Below are 23,205 nucleotides of genomic sequence, written 5' to 3' on the forward strand. Positions count from 1 at the left end.
AAGCATTGGATGCGAGAGGACCAAGTGAGAGGCAAACGAGGCAGTGGGTCCCCGCGGCTCCAGGTCTCTCCGGGCAGAGTAAGCTCACACACACCCAGTGTAACCCGAGCCCGGCCCCTCCTCCCCCGCGCGCGCCCGGGCCGGCCGGGCAGGTCAGGGCGGTGCGCTCTGAGTCACCGGAATCTAGGTGGGGCGGGCGTCTCGCGCCCGCGGCCAGCCCCGAGCCGCGTCCTCCAGGAGCCGCCTCCCCGCGGCCTCCTCCCTTTTGTCGCGCTGCCGCCGCTCGAGGGTCACTCTCCGCCGGCGTCCGAGCCCCGCGCGCTCCTCTCCTCTCCGCCACCACCGTCGAGATGCTGGGCTGCGGCCTGGCCTGCGGGCGCTGCAGGTGGATCCTGCCCTTGCTCCTGTTCTGCGCCATCATTTTCGACATCATCGCGTTGGCCGGCCGCGGATGGCTGAAGTCGGACAATGACAGCCAGGAGGCCTCGCTGTGGTCGCGGTGTACCTCACCGGGCACCTGCGACAGCCTCATGGAGTATGGTGAGTGCCTCCGCCTCCGTGAAGTCCTCCGGGCGGCTGCTGGGCGAGCGCCGGCGCCCTGGGAGTGCGGAAGTCGCCCTATGAGAATGGACTAAACAGGGTCGAGAAGGGACTGAACAGGGTCGGGGGTAATGGGTGATTCAACAAAAATCTCTTTAGAGCCTAGGTTCATACATCCGAGCCGAACAAAATAAAGCAGTAGCAGCTTTCAGTGGCCAAAACCAGGCTCGACACTGGAAGAAAATGGCCCTAGTTCAAACTACATTTATTCGTAGGGTCTGTCGGTACAGACAAAGATGATTTCAGCCATTTGAAAAGGGTTTGATGAGTAAATATAATGAACAAAGTATATTTTCTTGGAGACCTACTGAAATTTCTTCCCATTCCGCCACCTATTTTATATTTTAAAATATGAAATATGCCTTATATTTTAAAATGTAAGTATTTAAAATGCGTACCTTCCCTAATGTTGCTGTATTATTCGTTTAACTCGAACTAAGTGAAAGCAGCCCTTCTTCCTTTAAAAAAGCCCTTTAAGTCAAAGTTTCAGCAGTGACGATTTCAGTAGGTACTGCAGTGTTTAATGCTTCAGGCTAGTTCTTGGTGGAGTGTCTTTTTGGCTTAGGCCAGGCATTGTTTAGAAAACTTTATTTTAATCTGATTTGAAATCTAAAAAGCAAACACATCTTCTACACCAGCGAAATGAAGCAGAGTTGACAATTTAATATATCGCAGATAGAATATTTTATTTTTCCAGCATGCAGGAAGCCTCAGGGACTACCTGTTATTATTACGCGGGACTGGAGAGGAGCTCGCTCTGGCCTGGTACCACCCCCTGCTTTCTCGTAGACGGGAAGAACAGCCGGGGTCTATCGTCATTAGGATTGTGTGAGGGGTCCGGGAGAGGAGGGTTTAAGTATGAGAATAATCAGAAGCTTAAAGCCAACTACTACTGAATGGAGCCTTACCAACTGAGTTTAATAGTTTAAAACTGAGGAAGAAGGCTACCCTGCTTTTTTTCCCCATTCTCTGCTAGGATCTTTGACTTGCCCCGCACCTCCAGAGTGGCCCAGGGCTTCAAACCAAACTCTGTTTATTTCTGGGACCCTGTATCAGGGGCTTGGTGCTTTATCTTATCTACTGCGGAATTATTTGGAAGTTCTCCCCAAGAATTTACCCCCCAAAGGAGGCATGGTTCTCCTTAGCAGGTAATAAAATGTAAAGACTAAATGGAATTCTTACTTTCCTTAAAGTCTGTGTTTTTCCTCTCTTAAAGCACAAACAACACACCTGCCAGGGTTTGTATTACCCCAAGTCTTTAAGGTTTTCGAAGGGAATTAATTTCTTTGAGATAATATGTCTCTATCTTCAGGTTAAAATGCAACAGAGTTCAATATCTTGTAGGGGATTTAATAGACTTGCTTAAAACAGATGTGTTTTTAAACAGACTTTGATAATCGTATCTCACTGCAAAGACTAATACAGACCCAAAGAATATTCAGCGATCCTGGGCATATGAATTAAGAAGGTTAGTGTGGCGGCGGGGAGAAGGGTGCAGGCAGAGCCTAGATCAGCACTATTGCTGGGACATGATCTGGCCTGCACAGCTCTGGCTGTGACCACAGCCCTCTTGTGAAAAACGCACAACGCAGTTTTTATTTTTCTTGATTTGCAGGATGAACTCACCTTCCTAGGGTGTGGCTCTTCTAACCTCAGGCTGATAGAGTGCTTTGATATAGAAGGGAGTAAGCAGGTTTTGTTTGTTTTCTAATTTTTCTAATTTTTTAATTAGACAGGAGTCTAAAGCATTAACTTCTTTTAATTGTAGAGAAAAGACGGATCCAGTGTACAGTTGATGTTTCAATTTGATATAGAAATTGGTCTTTAGAAAAGTTCGTTTTTCCAAGTGAGTCTTGAGGAATCTAGTACTGCCTTTGTGATGCAGCAAGACTGATTTTCATAAGTGGTCGGTGGCTTTCACATTCCAATTTGGTTATTCCGGTGACCTTTGCAAAGATAATCAAGTGCCAAGAACGTGTTAGACGCGGCTTTTGCTCAAGCCCTAGAATCAAATCATGAATCTAGCACCCACTGTCAGTAGGTGACCTTGGGAAGAAGAAAACAGCTATGAATTCACCAGGAGAGGTCCATCTCAGGCTATTGAAGTCAAAAGTGAGTTGGAGTGATTATTATACTTCCACTCCGTCTCCTGCCATGGACAGTTGGCTAGTTTTGCCTCACAGGTGTAGACATTGTGTATTCCTATCCCGTAGGTTGATTATCTAGGCGTCTCTGAACTTTTGAGATTTTCAGAAAGCTGCAGTTAGGCCTTGCCAAAAACAATACTTTCACATGAGGTCATATTGTATCTAAAATACAGTAAGCAGTTTACACATACTCCCACGTATGTACAAACACAACAAGGAGTAAGGTTGATGGCTCTAATTAAAATGATATCTCAATATTGAGAATTAACTGTGTATATCCACTTTTTAAAAAATTCTTGCTATGTGCTAGAAAATAAACCTTGTGATTTACCACTGTAAACTACAGTATTAAGAAAGTATACCTGTTTATTACAAAGTGCTTCACTATCTCTTTTATTTGCTGACATTTGTAACAATATGTTCATTTTGCTGGCAGGTATCGGCAATAATACTAAATAATAGAGACTTTTTTTTATAAAGGTAAATAGTTCCATAGAATTATGTAAAAAGCAGAATGTTATATTCTTCACTGTCATTAACTTTTTTTAAAGAATTTCAGATTACCATATCACCTCATTTTTCCTCATCAATGAATCAAATTAAACACTGAATATTTTCTTTTACATAATAGTAACAACTAAATAAATACAAATTCTTGTTTGAATTTTTAAAACAGTCATGGTTTCTAGTCCTCAAAATTGGAAAAGAAAAATCTAGATTTAAACTTTGAAATGATCATTCAAATTTCATATATAAAGAAAATGCAAAGTTAGGACTTCCCTGGTGGCACAGTGGTTAAGAATCCGCCTGCCAATGCAGGGGACACGGGTTCGAGCCCTGGTCTGGGAAGATCCCACATGCCGCGGAGCAACTAAGCCCGTGGGCCACAGCTACTGAAGCCTGCGTGCCTAGAGCCCGTGCTCCGCAACAAGAGAAGCCACGGCAATGAGAATCCCGCGTACTGCAACTAGAGAGAAAGCCTGCGCACAGCAACGAAGACCCAACGCAGCCAAAAATAAATAAATAAATAAATAAATAAATAAAAGAAAATGCTAAATTAAATTTGAATCCATATTCACAGATAGTATTTTTGCACTCCTGGCACCTTCTTTTACAGTTTTAAGAAAGAGTACATCAGGAGGATATTTTCAGCATCAGAGTTGTAGATTTCAAGTCCTAAGCAAGCTCCGACTTGTCAGGGTAGAGACTAATGAAGATAAGTTTATGCATAAATTACAGGGACAGCTGAGATGAATTTATGCTCCAAGAATGACGGCGGGGAGTCAGTGTGGCAGCATTGGAGAGCCTTTGCCTTGGATGTGAACTCAGAAGTGCAGAGCCTCATTTTTACCAAAGATACCACATTGATTGATTTTTACATGAAATCAGCCTTGGATAAGTCAAAGAATCAGGTTAACATAGGATATATTTTTAGATCATCTAGCCCTATGGTTCTTAAATGTACGAGAAATGAGAAAAATATCAATAAGTGTGAAGTTAATTGTTTTACATTAGCCTAAATTCAACTTAAAGGATTTCATTTTGAGATTATGTTCTTGTGGCTTTTTTGCAGAGGGGCAGGGTCAGGTATTCAAATGCTCTTATTTTATGAAATTAGGCATTAGTAGATAGATTAATCTTTGCGGGCATGTGTTCACATTCGCACATAGTAAAACAAAAAGTTGGACACTCTCAATTGATTTTCATAATTAAAAAAATATATATGTTGATTTATAAAATCTAGACGTCTAGGAACCAGTGATCTTGACCATTTTACTCCACATTTGCTGCGCTTAGCACTACCAGAGAGCCTCAATTCCTGATTTGTCTATTCTCCTTGTAAATGGCCAGAGACTCCTAGACTATTAGAACTAGGAGGGATGAATAGTGCACCTACTCAAGCTTTCTCCAAAGCCCACCTATCAGCATCGCCCGTGGCTGATCTGAACTTCTTCCCTTTGTTCAGCAACTTAACTCAATTTTCTCCACAATGCTATTTGTTTAAAAGTACCTCTCTTACGCTGACAAGAGGTGAAATGTGCTTCTCTGTAAATTCTTCTTTCCAGCCTTCTTCCAACGGACAGATTTTCAAACATTTGAGGGTAGATTCCAAATTTGCTGCTAGTTATCTTGTCTGAGTTCACACAGAATTTCCTGTATTTTCCCATCTTCCCGTGTAGGATGGTTTCCCCACTCAGACTTTAAAGAAGGCCATAAAGGGGTAAAGTTCCATAAAAACCAATGGGAAAGGGTTATCATCTGGCTCAGTTTCAGGGGAAAATGTAGAGCATGTAAAGAATCTCACACCTACTGTGGAATTTCTCCCCAGAGACCCCGGCATCATTCTTCCTTTAAGCCATTTCTTTCCTGCCTTCCAAACCATCTGCAGAATCATTCTTCCTGTGTCGATTTTTTTGGAGGCTTTTCTGAGTCATCCTCCAGATTTTTGCTACTCGTGTGTTACAGACCAGCAGTATCAGCATTATCTGGGAGGTTACTGGCTACTCAGCATCTCAGGTCCCACCTACTGAATTGGAATCTGTATTTTAACAAGGTCCCCAGGTGATTTGTAAGCACTTTTTTTTTTTTTTTTTTTTATAAAGAGGCTCCAAATTTCACTCTGTATTGGTAAGGAATATTTAAAGGTCAATTTTTTTTTAAAATTAATTTATTTAATTTATTTATTTTTGGCTGTGTTGGGTCTTCGTTTCTGTGCAAGGGCCTTCTCTAGTTGTGGAGAACGGGGGCCACTCTTCATCGCGGTGCGCAGGCCTCTCACTGTCGCGGCCTCTCTTGTTGTGGAGCACAGGCTCCAGACGCGTAGGCTCAGTAATTGTGGCTCACGGGCCTAGTTGCTCCGCGGCATGTGGGATCTTCCCAGACCAGGGCTCGAACCCGTGTCCCCTGCATTGGCAGGCAGACTCTCAACCACTGTGCCACCAGGGAAGCCCTGTAAGCACTTTTAAGTTTCAGAAGCACTGGCCTGTATTACTGCAGATCTCCTCATTGAATATGCAACAGTCTTTTTGAATATATCATCCACCCATGTTTATATTTATTTGTAGATAGCATCTTTTTTTTTTGAACGTGGAGTATATATATATATATATATATATATATATATATTTTTATTGGAGTATAATTGCTTTACAATGGTGTGTTAGTTTCTGCTTTATAACAAAGTGAATCAGCTATACATATACATATATCCCCATATCTCCTCCCTCTTGCATCTCCCTCCCACCCTCCCTATCCCACCCCTCTAGGTGGTCACAAGATAGCATCTTTTTTATTTTTTCAATTATGGTCTTGTCCCATTTTCAGTTCTGCTTGTGTATGACATAAAGAACTTTATAGAAACAATAGGAAGGAATCTGACAAAATCTTGTATTCACTGGGTAGGGCTTTCTGTATTGTTCATAGATGAATCCTTTGTTCTGGAAAGGAACCATCCTCTAGTTGGGTGACAATTTGGAATCTGCAGGGCACTGAGTAAGGGGCTAGGCCACAGACTGTTTTGGTCAATGTTTGGTGCCCACATGTAAAACTACTGAAGAATGCAGCAAATCCATTAAAAGAGATACTAATTTGGGGTGAAAAAGTAATGACAGTCTCCAAAATATCACCCACGATATAGCAGTAGTGCTCTCCTTGTCTTAAAATAAAAGTTTATTTATTTTTTCTTTTCACAAACTTAACTTTGATTTATGGTTTCTAGCTTGATATTCAAGGTATTTATTTATTTTTACTTTTATTGCTCTTTTCTTATCAGTTGATTTTGCTGGTCTTTTCCCAGCTGTATTTGCCTTGGAACATCATGTTTTAGTATATAATCTCTGGAAAAACGTATAGCATTATCCCTCATACAAAAAACTTAAAAACATTTTTTAGAAAAAACTCGGAATTTCATTAGTAACCAGTGAATGGTTTCCATGTTGTTGACTTAATGTTGAATCTTTGCAAGCAATAGCAAAATCTGATAAGCCATTCATTACCTAAATGGATCTTTAATGAATCTTACCTAAAAGTGGATTTATAATGTTGCTGGTTTCTTTGATAACATAAATTTCTTCAAGTGGTACTTAGCAAATAAACTTAGGACAGAATAAATTATATATATATATATATGAAACACCAAATTTATCTTCCCTTAAGGAAACAAAACAAACAAACAACATTCCTGCACAGAAACTCTGTTTACCTGGAGTGCAGCATGCATTTGTGGTCTCAATTCAGAGAAAGATAATTGACAATGAGAATCCTTCCCCAATCCCCTACACACACACACACACACACACACACACACACACATTCTGCTTATTTGAATTTAATGATAGTATTTAATTGAATTTAATGATTGGCAGTAACCATGAAAAAAATCTATAGAAATGAGACTATAATTGATAGTAGGTCACATACTGAAAGTTACATGCTCCTTTTTGGCAGTGAGGCAATCTGTTTTTTTTTTTTTTAATTTTTACTTTATATTGGAGTATAGTTGATTTACAACGTTGCTATGGTTTTTTTTTTAAATTAATTTATTTTTATTTATGGCTGTGTTGGGTCTTCGTTTCTGTGCGAGGGCTTTCTCTAGTTGTGTCAAGCGGAGGCCACTCTTCATCGCGGTGCACGGGCCTCTCACTATCGCGGCCTTTCTTGTTGCAGAGCACAGGCTCCAGACGCGCAGGCTCAGTAATTGTGGCTCACGGGCCCAGCTGCTCTGCGGCATGTGGGATCTTCCCAGACCAGGGCTCGAACCCGTATCCCCTGCATTAGCAGGCAGATTCTCAACCACTGCGCCACCAGGGAAGCCCTGCAATCTGTTTTTAAAAGGAGATTAATCATCTATCTTAGTTGTTCTCAGATTTTAGTATGGATGTAAGAAATACCAGTAAAATGCAGATTAGGAAAGGCAGAAACTTAGTGTATAAAATATTAATGAAGGACAGACTTGTCTTCAGAATAGATGAAGATGGACTCTCTTCAAAGAACTGAGGACCATCTGTTGATGTTGAATCATGAAAGAAGTAGCTTCAAGATAAGTTTTAAAAATTGATGTTTTTCCATTGGGGCTGGTAAATAGGGTACAATTTAGACCAAGGTATAATATAAAAATATAAATATATAGTTCCCAAAGGGTTGGGTAAATTTATAGATATTAGACTCATTCTGGGTGATTAAGAGAGACCAAAGCACTTAGCCTACAGATTTCTCTTAAGTTTTCAAAATGTATGTCATGGAGAATTGCCATGTTGTTAGTCTGCATGGCTGTTGGTTCCCTTCTCAGGCAGAATATTGGGCTGGGAGGACCCTGCTGAGACCTGGCAGGATTCCATCTCATCATCTTACAACAAAACAGTCATGGACGTGAGACAGCAGATTGCCTTCCTTGTTATCCATCAGTCAGGACCTTCAAAACCATGTCAAGATTTGTATCTTAAATGATAGTTAAGTGAATCAATGTGGGTGTTTCCACTCTCAAGGAGCAGGTTTTACACGTTCTACTTCCAAGGCAGCCTTTCTCCAGACAGACTGTTGCTTAACTTTCCATTTTGATTTTCTTTAGACTCAGCATTTTAAATAAGGAAGACGCTAATTGAGTTGATTTAACGTAACATAGGAAAAGTTCTTGAAATGATCTGTTTATATTTACTTTCACCTGTTGGTTTTAGGTTAGGTGAATTGGCTTACTATTTCTTTTATTTAATTCCGTTCAAGTACCTGAAACTAAATGTAAATTACACCTCAGCGGTAATGTCAGCGGAAGCAGTAATAGCAATAATCTAACTTTGTATTAATCTTCCTCAAATAAACAGGTAAAATGATTGATGTTACTCTTTATAGCAACATCATACATCATTTATTTAGCTATACTTTAAAAACCTGAATCTGTGATTGTCAAAGTTTGATTACTAAATATGTTCCCTGTTAGGATGTTTCTCCTGTTTTCATGGAAAACTCACATTCTGCTATACAATTGATCTTCACTGTCTGCATTCCTCTGTATGCTTATATAGCTGTGTTGCCTTTTCATTGAACAGTTTCCAACATGTGAACTCACCTTAAAAGGAAAACTCAGTGTCTGATTATTGGAATTTAATGATTGTATTTCATTGAATTTAATGATTGGCAGTAGCCATGCAAAAATCTACAGATATGAGACTGTAATTGACAGTGGGTCACATACTGAAAGTTACATGCTCCTTTTTGGCAATGTTGCAGCTACTTTTATAAGAAGATTAATCATCTCTCTTAGTTGTTCTCAAACTTTAGTATAAATATAAGAAATACCAGTAAAATGCAGATTCCTTTCCAACTCTGATTCAGTATGTCTGGAGGGATGCATAGGAATACATACTTTTTATAAGCACCACTGATGATTTTGAGTCAGTGGTTTATGGGCTAGACTTCGAGATGGTCTGATTAATTAATGTTCTTTCCAAAGCATGGTCCCTTTTCTCTGGAAAGTTACCTTACTCGAAGGACAAGACAAAAGTGAGAAAAGAGACTTGCTCAATCTCACATTTTGGCTTTATCCATGTCTATTTTAAAATAAAACATTTCTATTTTACCTTGGTCTTACTGATCTCACAGGAAGACCAAGACGTGGAAGAAAGTAATAAAAATTCTAAACAGAAAACTAGGCCTTGGGGCTTCCCTGGTGGCGCAGTGGTTGAGAATCTGCCTGCCAGTGCAGGGGACACGGGTTCGAGCCCTGGTCTGGGAAGATCCCACATGCCGTGGAGTGGCTAGGCCCGTGAGCCATAACTACTGAGCCTGCACGTCTGGAGCCCGTGCTCCGCAACGGGAGAGGCCGCGATAGTGAGAGGCCCGCGCACCGCGATGAAGAGTGGCCCCCACTTGCCGCAACTAGAGAAAGCCCTCGCACAGAAACGAAGACCCAACACAGCCAAAAAAAAAAAAAAAAAAAAAAAAAAAAACCAGGTGAAATTAATTAAAAAAAAAAATTAGTGTTCTGTAGGTGGTCCCAACTCCTTTAAAAAAAAAAAAAAACTAGGCCCGCTCAGGTTACTGTCATGCCGCCATCCTGACCAGTGCCACTAAGGGGTAATTTGTGTGAAAACATGGTATTTGAGCATGTAAAAAACATTGAGCATGTGTCGTTTCCTTAATTACCTATTATACCCCAGTCATCCCTGAATCTAGATGAAGATTTGGAGGGAGTGTGGAGGCTAGAGAAGGGAACAGGGGAGCTCAGCCCAGGTTTGTCTCTAACAGTTGAAGATGTAAACATGCAGTGGAGAACTGAGGAAGAGTCTTCATGTGACAGTGTAGAACCTTGAAAACGTCGAATAAAGAGAAAACTTGAGGTACTGGAGAAAGCCATAGGAATACATGAGGACATTTTTGAACAGAGAGGGCTGGAGAATTAATAGCTCCGTGACTTTTCACACAAGAGCTCTCAACCTCACAGTAATCTTGAAAGAAGGCATTTTAGCCTTAGTTAACAGATGAGCAGCCCGACAGTGGCTAATAGGTAATAGAGGCAGGGTATAAACGAGGGCGATCTGGCTCCCAAGCCCTTGTTCTTTCTGCTGGTCCTTATCTTTGTCTAACATTGACCAGTCCAACGACCCAAAATTAAGTGAGGCTATGTTTGCCAGCCAAGCTCAGTTAAAGCTGGAGTAAAACCAGTGCCAAGGTACACGCAGCTCTCCTTTTCAAATGCAATAAAGAGAAATAGGTTAAGGTTGCACGTTCATCCATTAATGAATGAGTGGGTAAACATAATGTGGGCTATCCATACAATAGAATAATTATTGGTCATAAAAAGGAATGCAGTCCTAATCCACGCTGCTCCAACATGGGTGAACCTTGAAAACATTATGCTAAGTGAAAGCGTAAGACAGTCACAAAGGCCACATAGTATATAATTCCGTTTATATGAAATGTCCAGAATAAGCAAATTTATAGAGACAGAAAGTAGACCAGAAGCTGAAGGAAGAGGGGAGGAGGAGGGGACTGCTAACGGACATGGGGTTTATTTTTGGGGTGATGAAAATTTTGGAATTGTAAGTGGTGATGGTTGCACAACCCTGTGAATAGAGTGAAAACTACTGAATTGTACACTTTAAATGGATGAATTTTCTAGTATGTAAATTATATCTTAAAAAAAAAAAAGAGTCCTGTTCTGGATTCAGACAGTCTGGAAATCAAACTTGGCTGCCAGCTGTGTGGCTATGGGCAGGTTATCTGGACTCTCAAAGGCTTAGTATAATCTCACTTCTAAAATAGAAATGATAACAGAGTGTGAACCTTAAAACGTTATTGTGAGGATTCAGGTTGCTAAGGCATGGCGGGTTCTTACAGAGCGATTACTTCCTACATGTCAGTTACTACCTCTAGAGAGAAGGTTGTGTGGGAAGAGATTTTACAAATCAGTGCAGTTTGAACAATATGAACTATTGGCTGGAATCCTTAGCTTGAGAGTCATGACTCTTTTCTTCTCACAGGGGCGGAGCAGAATGACCCAGGGCTAGAGCTGCCCATGTAGATCTTCAAACCTAGAACTCAATTTCCACCTCATTCTTATTGTTCTTAGGGCCCATGTCAATAATTGAGAATTATGGTGCAATAAATTCTGAATACTTCGCAAGTTAAAATTTAGGCAAAAATTTAGAAATGTTGTTTGCACCTAAACTTGTTATAAAAAGCACAGCTACTTTACAATTAAATTGTTTTATTTTATATCTCTGCCTAGTCATAAGTACTATGAGTTTTCAGTAATTATTTTTGCATGGGACCAAACCTTAATATGGAACAAAGATCCTTTTAAAGGTATTTGAAACAGTTCCTGAAGAGATTGTAATTTGGATTGTTCCATAGTAAAAATGTTGTTTATTGTGGTCATGTTATCGTAGAACTTGAGTGACTCTAAATTTTAAATATACCTGTTTATATGCCAGTTTATTAAATAAGATACAGTTGAATGTAGTTTACTTTTCATTTCGGAGGTATAAACATTTGCCCCAAAACCGAGGGGATAAGGCATTACTGCATATCAGTCTGTTAATGTCCTACCTATGAATTGCCTATTCTTCCCTTAAAATATGGAGATGCTTAAGTATTGTCTAAAGAAAAACTGTTCTTCCACCCAAATACAATTAGTAGAAAGAAAAAAAAAAACCCCATTGATGCTTTGATAAGTAAGTTTTCAGTTTGGCTTGTCTGTCTTACTAATTGGCCGTTTCTTTCTCGCAGAGTGGGGAAAGGCAGCTGCCGCCATGCTCTTCTGTGGCTTCATCATCCTGGTGATCTGTTTCATCCTCTCTTTCTTTGCCCTCTGCGGATCCCAAATGCTTGTCTTCCTGAGAATGATTGGAGGCCTCCTGGCCCTGGCTGGTAAGACTGTGCGCCAGCAATCCTTTCTTACTATCTGCAGTGGACGTCAATATAATAATGTCCACGCCACAAAGAAGATCTCTGACAATACAGTTCCTGATCTGTTCTCGGAAGATGTGTCACCAAAGGCAGAAGTAACAGAGGAGAGATGTATTTTAAGAGCTGGATCCCTTTTATCCTCTGCCTGAGACAGTGTTCCATGCCCCCCATCCAAGTGAGGAAGGTTGTCACTCTACCTGCTGCTATCTCTTGTAGATGACCCCATGTCCTTGACACCCCTGCCCCGAGAGACCAGGGCTGGAAGTGCAGTGTCTCCATAGTGGTCCCAGGCTGGCCTCCCATGAGCCCCATGCCTGAGGGGACTGGAATGTCCCTGAACCATTGCACTTGTTGAAGGCGTTCTGCAGTCTTAGGATGTGGTGGGTCACAGAAGGGTTTTCTGCAGTGGGATGGGGGATCTGGGCGGGGCCAGATCTGGAACTGCCTCTTTGCAGCTTACAGCCAGGATTGGGGGATGGGAAACTTAGTGATGCAGCTGGGTGGGGCTCGGAGAGAACATTTATTAAGGGAATATAAGAACTAGGAATCTAGGAGCAAGAATCTAGAGGCAAGAATTATTTGAAATTTTAGGTGGGCACCTGGCAGTAGGGAAGTCTGCCAAAGGAGCAGGACCCCAGCCACAGAGCTGGATTTAGATGCACATCTGGATTTCCTGAGGAGGGGAAAGAAGAAGAAGATGCTGATAAGGGCAAAGCGAGGCGGCCATAGGCCATTTCTCAAGCTACCAACTTAGGCTCATGGAACCAAAGCCGAAATCCAGCCACAGACCTGGGGTGTAAATACAAAGTGAGCATTTGGTTTTGGAAACAAGTCAGAAGCCTTGTAACTAGAGGGGTCCGTAGGATCAAGCCTGAGTCTGAGCGGGACCACCGTGTGCAGGGTTCCCTGAGTACAAAGAAGGTGATGGCAGGCTCTAGGGCAGGATAAGTGAGGAGCAAAAAGGCCCTGGCTGGGAGGAAGGAGGCAGCCTCCGAGAACTGGTCAGTGAAGGTCTAAACGTCCCCTGTACATTTAAACATGTCTTTTGATTCAAAATAAAGTTTACTCGAGTGTTCCTCATGTTTCAAACTTTGCTTCTGGAATAATATTTTAGAATCAGAAATGACTAGGAATCACAAAACATATGAGGAATCCTGTTGAATCCCACCTCCACTTTTATTTGGTGTTTTGTAGTTCAAATTTACAAGACCTTATCAAAGAAACAATTTGATGTAGCTTCCTATCACATGTCTTAGAAGACTAGGTAGATGCCTATACAAATCACCATTAGAAATAACACTATGACATTAACGTTCATTGAAAAATCCTTTAGGACCCATCAATTCCACTTCTAAGTATATATCCAAAAGAACCAAAAGCAGGGATTTGAATAGGTACTTGTACGTCCATGTTCATAGCAGCATTATTCGCAATAGCCAAAAGGTGGAAACAACCCAAGTGTTCATCAGCAGATAAATATATAAACAAAGTGTAGTCTATACATACAATGGAATATCATTCAGCCATAAAAAGGAATGAAATTTTGATGTGAGCTACAACATGGACGGACCTTGAAAACATTATGCTGAAAGAAATAAGGTAGATACAGAAGGACGAATATTTTATGATTTCACTTGTATGAAGTACCTGGAATAGGCAAATTCAGAGAGACAGAAAGTCGATTAGAGGTTACCAGCAGCCGAGGGGAGGGGGTAATGGGTACATATTGTGGATGTTGAAAATGTTTTAGGTATGGATAGTGGTGATGATTACACAACATTGTGAATGTATTTAATGCCACTGAATCGAACACTTAGCAAATGGTTAAAATGATAAATATTATGTTGAGTATATTTTGCCAAAATTAAAAGAAATCCTAGTAAAACTCTTCTGTCCACCTTAACATTAAAACATTAAGATCTAGTAATTGCCATCTGTAGCTAACAGGGTTGCAGGAGTTATTGTAAAAAAAACTCGTTCTGTTGAGTTTCGATAGATAAACAGCTGAACTGTCCTGCTTAATCCTGTGTTCTCATTTTACAATTTAATTCTCCTCTTCTCCTTCAGAGTTGGACAAGTGGAATGGGAAATGTTTAATAGGAAAATAAAAAGCCTAGAAATCTCAATATATTTTTAGCGGTAATAATGTTGAATAAGCCCTACTTGATTTTTAAGATATATTTCATAACAATTATTTTTAATTTGATGTATATTATTGGGTTAAAATCAGAATAATTGAACACCAATACAATTTAGATTTTGTAAAAATTGATCCAGACCATTACAAGAACTTTATGTGATGAACCAAAATGGGTAAATAACAATGTTTAACATTTATTACTAGGCATATTAGAGAAAAATGCAGAGAAGTGTTCCTTTTGTGTCATACACAATGATTTGCAGAAAATGACAAACTTAACTAGTGAGAGCTTGTTACTTAAACTAGACAGGAAGCGGGACTTCCCTCGTGGTCCAGTGGGTAAGACTCTGCACTCCCAGTGCAGGGGGCCCGGGTTTGATCCTTGGTGGGGGAACTAGATCCCACATGCATGCCGCAACTAAGAGTTCGCATGTTGCAACTAAGAAGTCCACATGCCACAACTAAGAGTCCGCATGCCACAACTGAAAAAAAAAAAAAAAAAAAAAAGATCCTGCATGCCGCAACTAAGACCTGGTGCAGCCAAAATAAATGAATAAATAAATATTTAAAAATAAAGTAGACAGGAACCAGAGAAATATTTAAGATCTGCACCAAGATTGCCCTTCATAAGTCGCCAAAGAAGAACATTTTAAGTTGGGAAATAGAAGCAACAAATCAAGATGTGGAAACATCTACAGCCTTTCTAGTAATTAAAAAAAAAAAAAAAAAAAGAAAACTAGTTAAGGGTATATCTGTGGAGCTAGTAGAAAAAAATTAAGGTGAAAGAAAAGTGGTGGTGAGGACTATTCACTCCCTGACAACCTCCTGGGAGCACAGCCAGCTCATCCCTCTTTGTGAAGAGTAGCGTCTGAGTGTCACAGAGCTAAAATCTGCTTATACCCAAAGTCATGGCAATGCACATACTAAATACTAGGTAAAAAATGCATAGCATAGCATAGCATGTGTATACTCATTAGAGCTTTATAAAATTATGCATGTTCATTGAAAAAGACTACAAAGTAGATTTAATAAATTCCTTTTATTTTTAAGCAATGTAAATTGTTAATACATGATTAATAATGATTGTAATAATGTGACTCATATCAAAGAGTTTAGAAATTTTTTTGACATATGTTTTCCTTCCCGTATCTTCCCTTTCACTTTTTAAAGCACTGTGGTTATTCCCCTCTTTTACTTCTATTCCCCCAGGCTGGAATGCTCTTCTTCCTGCCCTCCATCTCTTCATTTCTTTTTTTTTTTTTTTTTTCTTCTTCATTTCTATTTATTCTTCAGATTCCCCCTTCCTCTGCAGGCTTTTCTGCTGATTCTCCCATTGATCATTCGCATCATTGATTCATTGTTTTATTTAGTCATTTATTCACTGAATGAATATTCCTCTGTGTCTGTGTGTGCATACACACAGACATATGTATACGTACACATATGTTTTATTTTGCTAACACTGATAATATTAACTTATGTTTGGCACAGGAAAAGCAAAGATGAAAAAGTAGGCTCTCCTCTACCCTCTTGCTTTCTATTGCACACCACAATTCAGCATGTTTTACTTTAGTATATATAATGCTTACATAGGTACATGAATCTCTAATTTTCTGTCTGTATTTCATATACTCAGTATTCTACTCAGTGCCAGGTATCTCTGACACACAATACTCAGTCATCTTTTTTTGGCTTATGATTAACTAGACTCCCCCAGCCCCTTTTATTAGCATTATTTAGGTGGATTTAATACTTATTTTAAGGCAAAAATGTTGTGGAAGAGGAAATAATCTGTTGTTACCATGCATTCATTCATTCATACATTCATACTTTGTATTTTTTTTTTTTTTCCTTCCTTTTAGCTATGTTCCAGATCATCTGCCTGATAATTTACCCTGTGAAGTACAACCAGACCTTTCAGCTTTCTGAAAACACTGGTGTCACTTACATCTACACCTGGGCCTATGGCTTTGGGTGGGCGGCCACGATTATCCTGACTGGCTGTGCCTTCTTCTTCTGTTGCCTCCCCAACTATGCAGATGACCTGCTGGGCAATGCCAAGCCCAGGTACTTCTACACATCTCCTTAAGGTGGGGAATGAGCTGAAGAACATCACTGCTGCTGAGATGGATTCCAGAGAAAGAAACTGTTTCCCCCGGAATACTTTGAACCTATGTTTGGGGCAGTGTTCATATCATTAAACTATAGTCAAAATGCTAAAATACTTTGGGAGAGAATATTTCTTAACTAGTTTTAGAGTTTCATATTCATCTTTTATCTATGATTTGTAGAGTTAAACAAGACTTACTTCTTTTAACTAATTACCTAATTACTAATATGCCAGTGTTTCCTTATATCTAGCCATACCATTTATATTGCATTTGTAAAAGAATATGAGAATGAAACTAACCACATAATTTATAAGGTAAAAATGAGAAGGCTTCAGAGATTTGAGTAATCTGATCAGGTTTCTGTTTTTCCCAGATGGAATGAACTGGGTCTATTAAGGACTAAGGAGAAGAGGAAGATATTGGTAAAAATTGCCAGTGACCAAATATTCTAAAAGAAATGCAAAAAATAAATATTTTTTCAAGCCTTCAGCTATTTAAAGAAGCAAAATCGTTTCCTAAATGCATATCATTTGTGAGAATTTCTAATTAACATCATGAATAATTGATTTGCGGCTAAGCTTCCCGTTAACTTGATATGGCATCTAGGGAAGTATTCTTTCATGGCCAAAGCCTGTTGCAGTAGTAAGGCCTCCTTAAGTAGTGAAATCTTAAGATGAAATTTTCTCTTTTAAAGTGGTTTGTAGGGTTGGGGTGTGGTAAAGTGCTACTAATAATTCTGCGCTGTTTGGTGTCTATATGTTCTAGACTAGGGTAGACTGGATTAAAAGATGGACTGGTCTAATTCGTCGTAACCTCTAGGTAGGATTAGGTTGTTCAGTAAACCATTAGGAGGGCCATTCCCATCACAAAAGTAACATTAAAACAGCCTAAAGAGAAGAAATGGCTTGAATTTTTCATCTTAGACTTGACCAGGCTCTAATCATGTAGACACAGCTTCTGATAGATTGCAGCTGTAAGCAAAAACTCAAATACGGTTAAAAACCTGGTTTCCCTTGGTAAACAGATTAAAAATATCTGAGGTAAAACATGCAACAGGAGAATTCAGGGATGTGGGATTTCTCTGAATGGCAAATATGATATATCACATGGATTTTTAAAAAAAAATATTTGTACTTAAGTAATGAAAACCAATTCATTTTATGTATCAAATTATCTTGTAAGTTGTAAAAATAAGCAGTTGCAGTTTTCATTATGAATTTTTCCCAATAAACCAGGTGTTCTAATCTTGTTTCTAGTTTGCAGTTTATTTGGTTTTGCTTCTTAGCCCCCACTACCCCCCCCTCCACTGCCAATCTGAGGAAGGGGATTTTTTTTTAACATCTTTATTGGAGTATAACTGCTTTACAATGTTCTGTTGGTTTCTGCTGTATAACAAAGTGAATCAGCTATACATATACATATATCTCCATATCCCCTCCCTTATAGTGTCTGGCCTTACATTTAGGTCTTTAATCCATTTTGAGTTTATTTTTGTGTATGGTGTTAGGGAGTGTTCTAATTTCATTCCTTTACATGTAGCTGTCTAGTTTTCCCAGCACCACTTATTGAAGAGGCTGTCTTTTCTCCATCGTATATTCTTGCCTCCTTTATCAAAAATAAGGTGACCAGATGTGCGTGGGTTTATCTCTGGGCTTTCTATCCTGTTCCATTGATCTATATTTCTGTTTTTGTGCCAGTACCATACTGTCTTGAATACTGTAGCTTTGTAGTAGTCTGAAGTCCGGGAGCCTGATTCCTCCAGCTCTGTTTTTCGTTCTCAAGATTGCTTTGGCTATTCGGGGTCTTTTATGTTTCCATACAAATTGTGAAATGTTTTGTTCTAGTTCTGTGAAAAATGTCATTGGTAGTTTGATAGGGATTGCATTGACTCTGTAGATTGCTTTGGGCAATATAGTCATTTTCACAATGTTGATTCTGATTCGGGCAGGGGATTTTTAAAAGATGTTTTGAGTGGGGTAGTAAGAACAGTGGATAAAATGAAAAGTTGCTTTTATCATTTTCAAGTTTTAAGGGTCCTGCTCATTTTAGGTGAGCATAAAAAAAACAATTTTTGAATGAACTTGAATGGATTCTAGGAGTCTACTCCCTGAACTTCTTCCTCAATGACCAATACTCAGGACACAGATATCAAACAGTATTTATCCAGTGCTGCCACCAGAGGGAATGGACCAAGAGCTTTCTGGTAGGTCCAGACACCCGGGAACATGAGTGTGGTTGAGTTGGTGGTTCTCCTATCTTCCGCGGCACAGCTTCCTGCTTGAGATGGGATCTTCTTCTATTCAGGTCATGGGACTGCAAGCAGTCTCTTTACTTCTTTTCCTCTCGTCCATCTTCCATTTGCCGGTTGATAGGTTTTTTTTCCACGATGGCTCGTAGGTGAATTCTCCTCTGGTGTATATAAATGTGAAGAAGCGTTGCAGAGTGGCATGGTGGGAGAAGGAAGATATTTCTTCTTAGTGCTTCTGTTGGCCAGTTGGTCCTTGGCAGTGACTTTTTCTTCTGTGCGTTTCAAAATTTGAGGTGAACGTTTCTCATCATAAATCCACAAGGATCTGGTCTGGGTGATTGTTTCCACCAAAATTAAAACAGGGTTTGAAGTGATCATTAACAATGTTTAAAATGCCATCTTTTAAAATAATTGCATAGCTAATTCAAGAAGATAATGGATATCTAGTGATTCAGAAACTGGGTCTCCCATTAGACATGAAAATGACTCTCAAATACAGGTCCTCTAAAGCAAGCACTTTTGTCTTTGGATTTTTTTCCCTTCCAACTTTCTTCTTCCCCTCCTAAACAAGTAACACACTAGATCCTAATGATGTACATTTAGGAAAAATACAGCTTCCTGGAATCCATGGTCTGTACTAACAGAAACATTTCTACTGGAATGTTTGTGACAAAGACAGAGGAGGCATCATTACTTTGGTTAAAATGTTCCGCTTCTTTCAGCCTTGTTCCAGAATAGAGATCCTCCATTCCTTGTTAGTTCATGTTCATTAGAACAGAAACCTTTCTGTCATAAACAGAGCAGGAGAATTCCAGGGAATTCTGGAAAGTAATGGAGAATTTGACTGAGAAGCCATCTGAGGACTAACAATGCATTGCATGAGATTTCCCATGATTAAGCCAAGCTGGTTTCTAGCTCTGTAATTATATTGAGTCCCTAACCTTTAAACAAGCAGTTCTAGGTTCCCAAACAATTATCTCACGCTCCCACTGTAAGTAGTCAGATATGCCAAGTGCCATTTAATGTGTCTAGGACTTTGAGGTCTCACACAAAGTAACTATGGAGTGTAATTACTTTTAGCTTCAAAACCATACATTGCAGGGCTGACATTAAAGTTTGATAGGCTTTCCTTTCTTAAGAGAATCAAAACAATGGAAAAGTATAGTCATAATAACCTCATTAGGTTGATTTTTGCTACAAACTCCTGCTGTCAGTCCTATTAATATAATAAACAAATGCTGAATCGACTTCTTTTGTTTTCCTAGGAAGACCTGAAAAGGGCATATTTGAATCTCATCCCATTGTTGGCTCTTGCTAGCTATGCAGGAGTTTATAGCTTGAGTGGTTTACCACCCCATGTGTTTCATAACCTCATCTGTAAAATGATTGCAATGATCCTTTTTCCTTCAGAATTCTCTGATTCAGTGTGTTTGTATGTGTAGCTGCTCATTTATTAATTAACTCAAATATTGTTGGGCAAAGGAAAAATGGTAAAGTGATGCTATTTTCTGGTGTGTTTTTTCAAGTTGATTTTCATAACTAGAGACAATGATTAACATCTTTTTAATCCTGTGATGGAATTTTTTTCTTTAATTGAAAATTAAAGAATATTCCTTTCATTGGAAGATCTACTAAATAAGTGTATATAGACTCTATCATGAGCATAAGGAACCCTGAAGCCTAGAAGAAAATCTTTATATTCCACGGAGCTTCTGATTCAAGATGGTGGAATGGACTCTTTTAATAATCACTTCTGACCAGGATAGAAAAAAGTGTAGAATAGTAAACAAGTGCCAGAGGAAATAAATCCATAACCAAAGAGGGATGTATCAGCTGACCATAGATTCTGTAAAATTTCTGGAAGATGAAAAATGAGTGACATGGTCAACATAGCACTGGAGCTGCCACCCAGAATAAACTCAAGCTGGCCATCAGGCAAGTAACAGCTGTGCTGCTTGTTAAGTGCCAAAGAAGTGCCAAGCTTGACGTTGGCAGGGAAAAGTAGGACTGGGAAAGGATGAGGGTGTAAATCAGGGGGATTAGTTAGAGGTCTGCCCCATGAGGAGTTTGCCAGTTGGCCTGGCCTCCCATGCCCCCACCAAGCTGCCACCTGAAACTTACAGAGTGAAAGAACCCAAAGATGATGGTCATGCTTCCTAAATAGCATGCTCTAAGTGCTTCCCATGCACTAACCCACGTAAACCTGGCCTAGACCCTCTGATATGAACTTAATGATCTTAATTGTTCAGAGAAGAAATGGAAGCACAGGAATGTGAAGTAATTTTCTCAAGGTCAGACAGCTAGTAAATAACAACGGTAATTATATATACAAAACACATCGTGTTGCGGTACTGTTTGATGCAGTAGGGCACAGTCCAGTAGGTATTGATACCATATGAGGATTCCAGGCTTCCCTCTCCTTCCATCGTGTCTGTATGGGTCTCTCAACCCCTTCTACTTCTCCATACTCCAGGGAGGGTTCTGCCTTGCCTGTGTGTTCTGGGGGGCATTTTATTGTATAATGGAGACGCATGGGGGGCCAGAGTGTAAAGGACTAGGCCCGGATGAGGGCTGGTTCTTCAGAGAGAATTGGGGGTGAGAGAGGACGATGAAGGAAATTAATGGGAAAGAGAAAAAGGGAATTAAAAAAATCTTCTAGGATCTCTGCATCTCACTGCACCATGTGTGAGAAACACAGTTCACACTGTGTTGAGTTTTCATGGTTCGACTATCTTCTTTTGGGCACTTCTCTGTGCTTGGACCCTTACTTCCTGAGTCATGACTTCATGAACATCACAGGTAGGAGCCATTTTCCAAATCATCCCAGGAGTGTGGCTGATTTTAGAGGGGCCAGTCTTTTTTTTTTTTTTAGGAACTTACTATATTACTGATAGTTTTAGGCTCTTAAATTCTCAAGTCCTATGAACAAATTATAAGACGGATATTATCATCACATTTTTAGATACAAAGACAAACATATTAACAAGTAATAGTAAAATTAGCATACAAAAGAGGGCCTATTTTGACTCTCAAGATAAGACTTTCCTAGAGGGGCCAGTCTTGATGGAGAGGGCATTGTAAAGAAAAAGCCTTTCATCTTCTTTCTGAAGCACTAATTTTTAGACTTTCTAAAATGTGCTGCTTTTGATATTACAGATTACTGGTCCTAACTGAAGTACAATTTTTAAAAAACAATAGAGTCATCCATACACTGTATCGAATGCTGTGCATCTTCATTGTTGTAAAAAGGATATTTTGAAATACTTATTACAGAAGAAAACACAGTGAACACATGATATTCACATAGATCATAGAGTATATCAGTATAGATACACATCTCATCCTTTTGGCTTTTGTTACACTGTGAATATTCCTGATCAGAAAAAGAAATGCATGGAAGAAGGGCTCCTTTTCACTTTCCTACATCATCATCCAAGTACTGCCAGGAGAGGAAAGTGAATACATAACCCCCAGTTTTACCTTAAGTTTTTTTTTTTTTAATTTATTTTTGGTTGCATTGGGTCTTTGTGGCTGCACGCGGGCTTTCTCTAGTTGCGGCGAGGGTGGCTACTCTTCGTTGCGGTACGTGGGCTTCTCACTGCAGTGGCTTCTCTTGTTGCAGAGCACGGGCTCTAGGTGCATGGGCTTCAGTAGTTGTGGCACTCGGACTCAGTAGTTGTGGCTCATGGGCTCTAGAGCGCAGGCTCAGTAGTTGTGGAGCACGGGCTTAGTTGCTCCGTGGCATGTGGGATCTTCCTGGACCGGGGCTCGAACCCATGTCCCCTGCATTGGCAGGCAGATTCTTAACCACTGCACCACCAGGGAAGCCCTACCTTAAATTTTTGTACAAATGTTTAATCTGAAATATACATTAAAATATATATTAAAAACATATAATTTTTTTAACCATAAAAATGTTTCAAATCACAAATCAATTAATTACTTAACCCTCCACCTTCAGTCCACAAACTTTCAAATAAAATAGAATGACGTGAGTGAAGCTTGTCCCATTTGGGGAAGACATTGTTTCCTTAGAGGCAATTATCTAAACTCCAACTCCTTGACTTTAATTTAGGTGGAAGATACAAATAAACGTTTTTAATAGTCCTCTAAGACTTCATTCCCTTCTGTAGAAAGAATTCAAAGTATTACCAGTAAAGGGCTTCCCTGGTGGTGCAGTGGTTAAGAATCCACCTGCCAATGCAGGGGACACGGGTTCGAGCCCTGGTCCGGGAAGATCCCACGTGCCGTGGAGCAACTAAGCCCGTGCACCACAACTACTGAGCCTGTGCTCTAGAGCCCGTGAGCCACAACTACTGAAGCCCGCGCGCCTAGAGCCCGTGCTCCACAACAGAAGAAGCCACCGCAATAAGAAGCCGGCGCACCGCAATGAAGAGTAGCCCCCGCTCGCCGCAACTAGAGAAAGCCCGTGTGCAGCAACAAAGACCCAATGCAGCCAAAAATAAAATAAATAAATTTACAAAGTATTACCAGTAAAACCATGATAGGAATTCAAACAATTTTGACATCTAAATTGGTCTGAAAAAGCGATGACTT

At 39.8% G+C, this 23,205-nt stretch overlaps 1 protein-coding gene across 1 annotated transcript; it reads left to right on the forward strand.

The window, feature by feature from the left end:
* The first annotated feature begins 246 nt into the window (after positions 1 to 246).
* On the forward strand, positions 247 to 17,649 carry PERP (p53 apoptosis effector related to PMP22). Its single transcript, XM_082474885.1, has 3 exons — positions 247 to 540; positions 11,970 to 12,110; positions 16,152 to 17,649. The coding sequence occupies exons 1-3, from the start codon at positions 351 to 353 to the stop codon at positions 16,376 to 16,378; spliced, it is 558 nt and encodes a 185-aa protein (XP_082331011.1). The 5' UTR covers positions 247 to 350; the 3' UTR covers positions 16,379 to 17,649.
* Positions 17,650 to 23,205: the final 5,556 nt, after the last annotated feature.

This window comes from Balaenoptera physalus (assembly GCF_965194825.1).
Source record: "Balaenoptera physalus genome assembly, chromosome: 9".
Classification (NCBI taxonomy): domain Eukaryota; kingdom Metazoa; phylum Chordata; class Mammalia; order Artiodactyla; family Balaenopteridae; genus Balaenoptera; species Balaenoptera physalus.

What these genes read in the sequence shown, in the direction of transcription:
- PERP (XM_082474885.1), top strand. Translation starts at nt 351, where the DNA reads ATGCTGGGCTGCGGCCTGGCCTGCGGGCGCTGCAGGTGGATCCTGCCC. An exon ending in CGACAGCCTCATGGAGTATG is followed by an intron (nt 541 to 11,969) that starts GTGAGTGCCTCC and finishes TCTTTCTCGCAG; the next exon opens with AGTGGGGAAAGGCAGCTGCC. An exon ending in AGGCCTCCTGGCCCTGGCTG is followed by an intron (nt 12,111 to 16,151) that starts GTAAGACTGTGC and finishes CCTTCCTTTTAG; the next exon opens with CTATGTTCCAGATCATCTGC.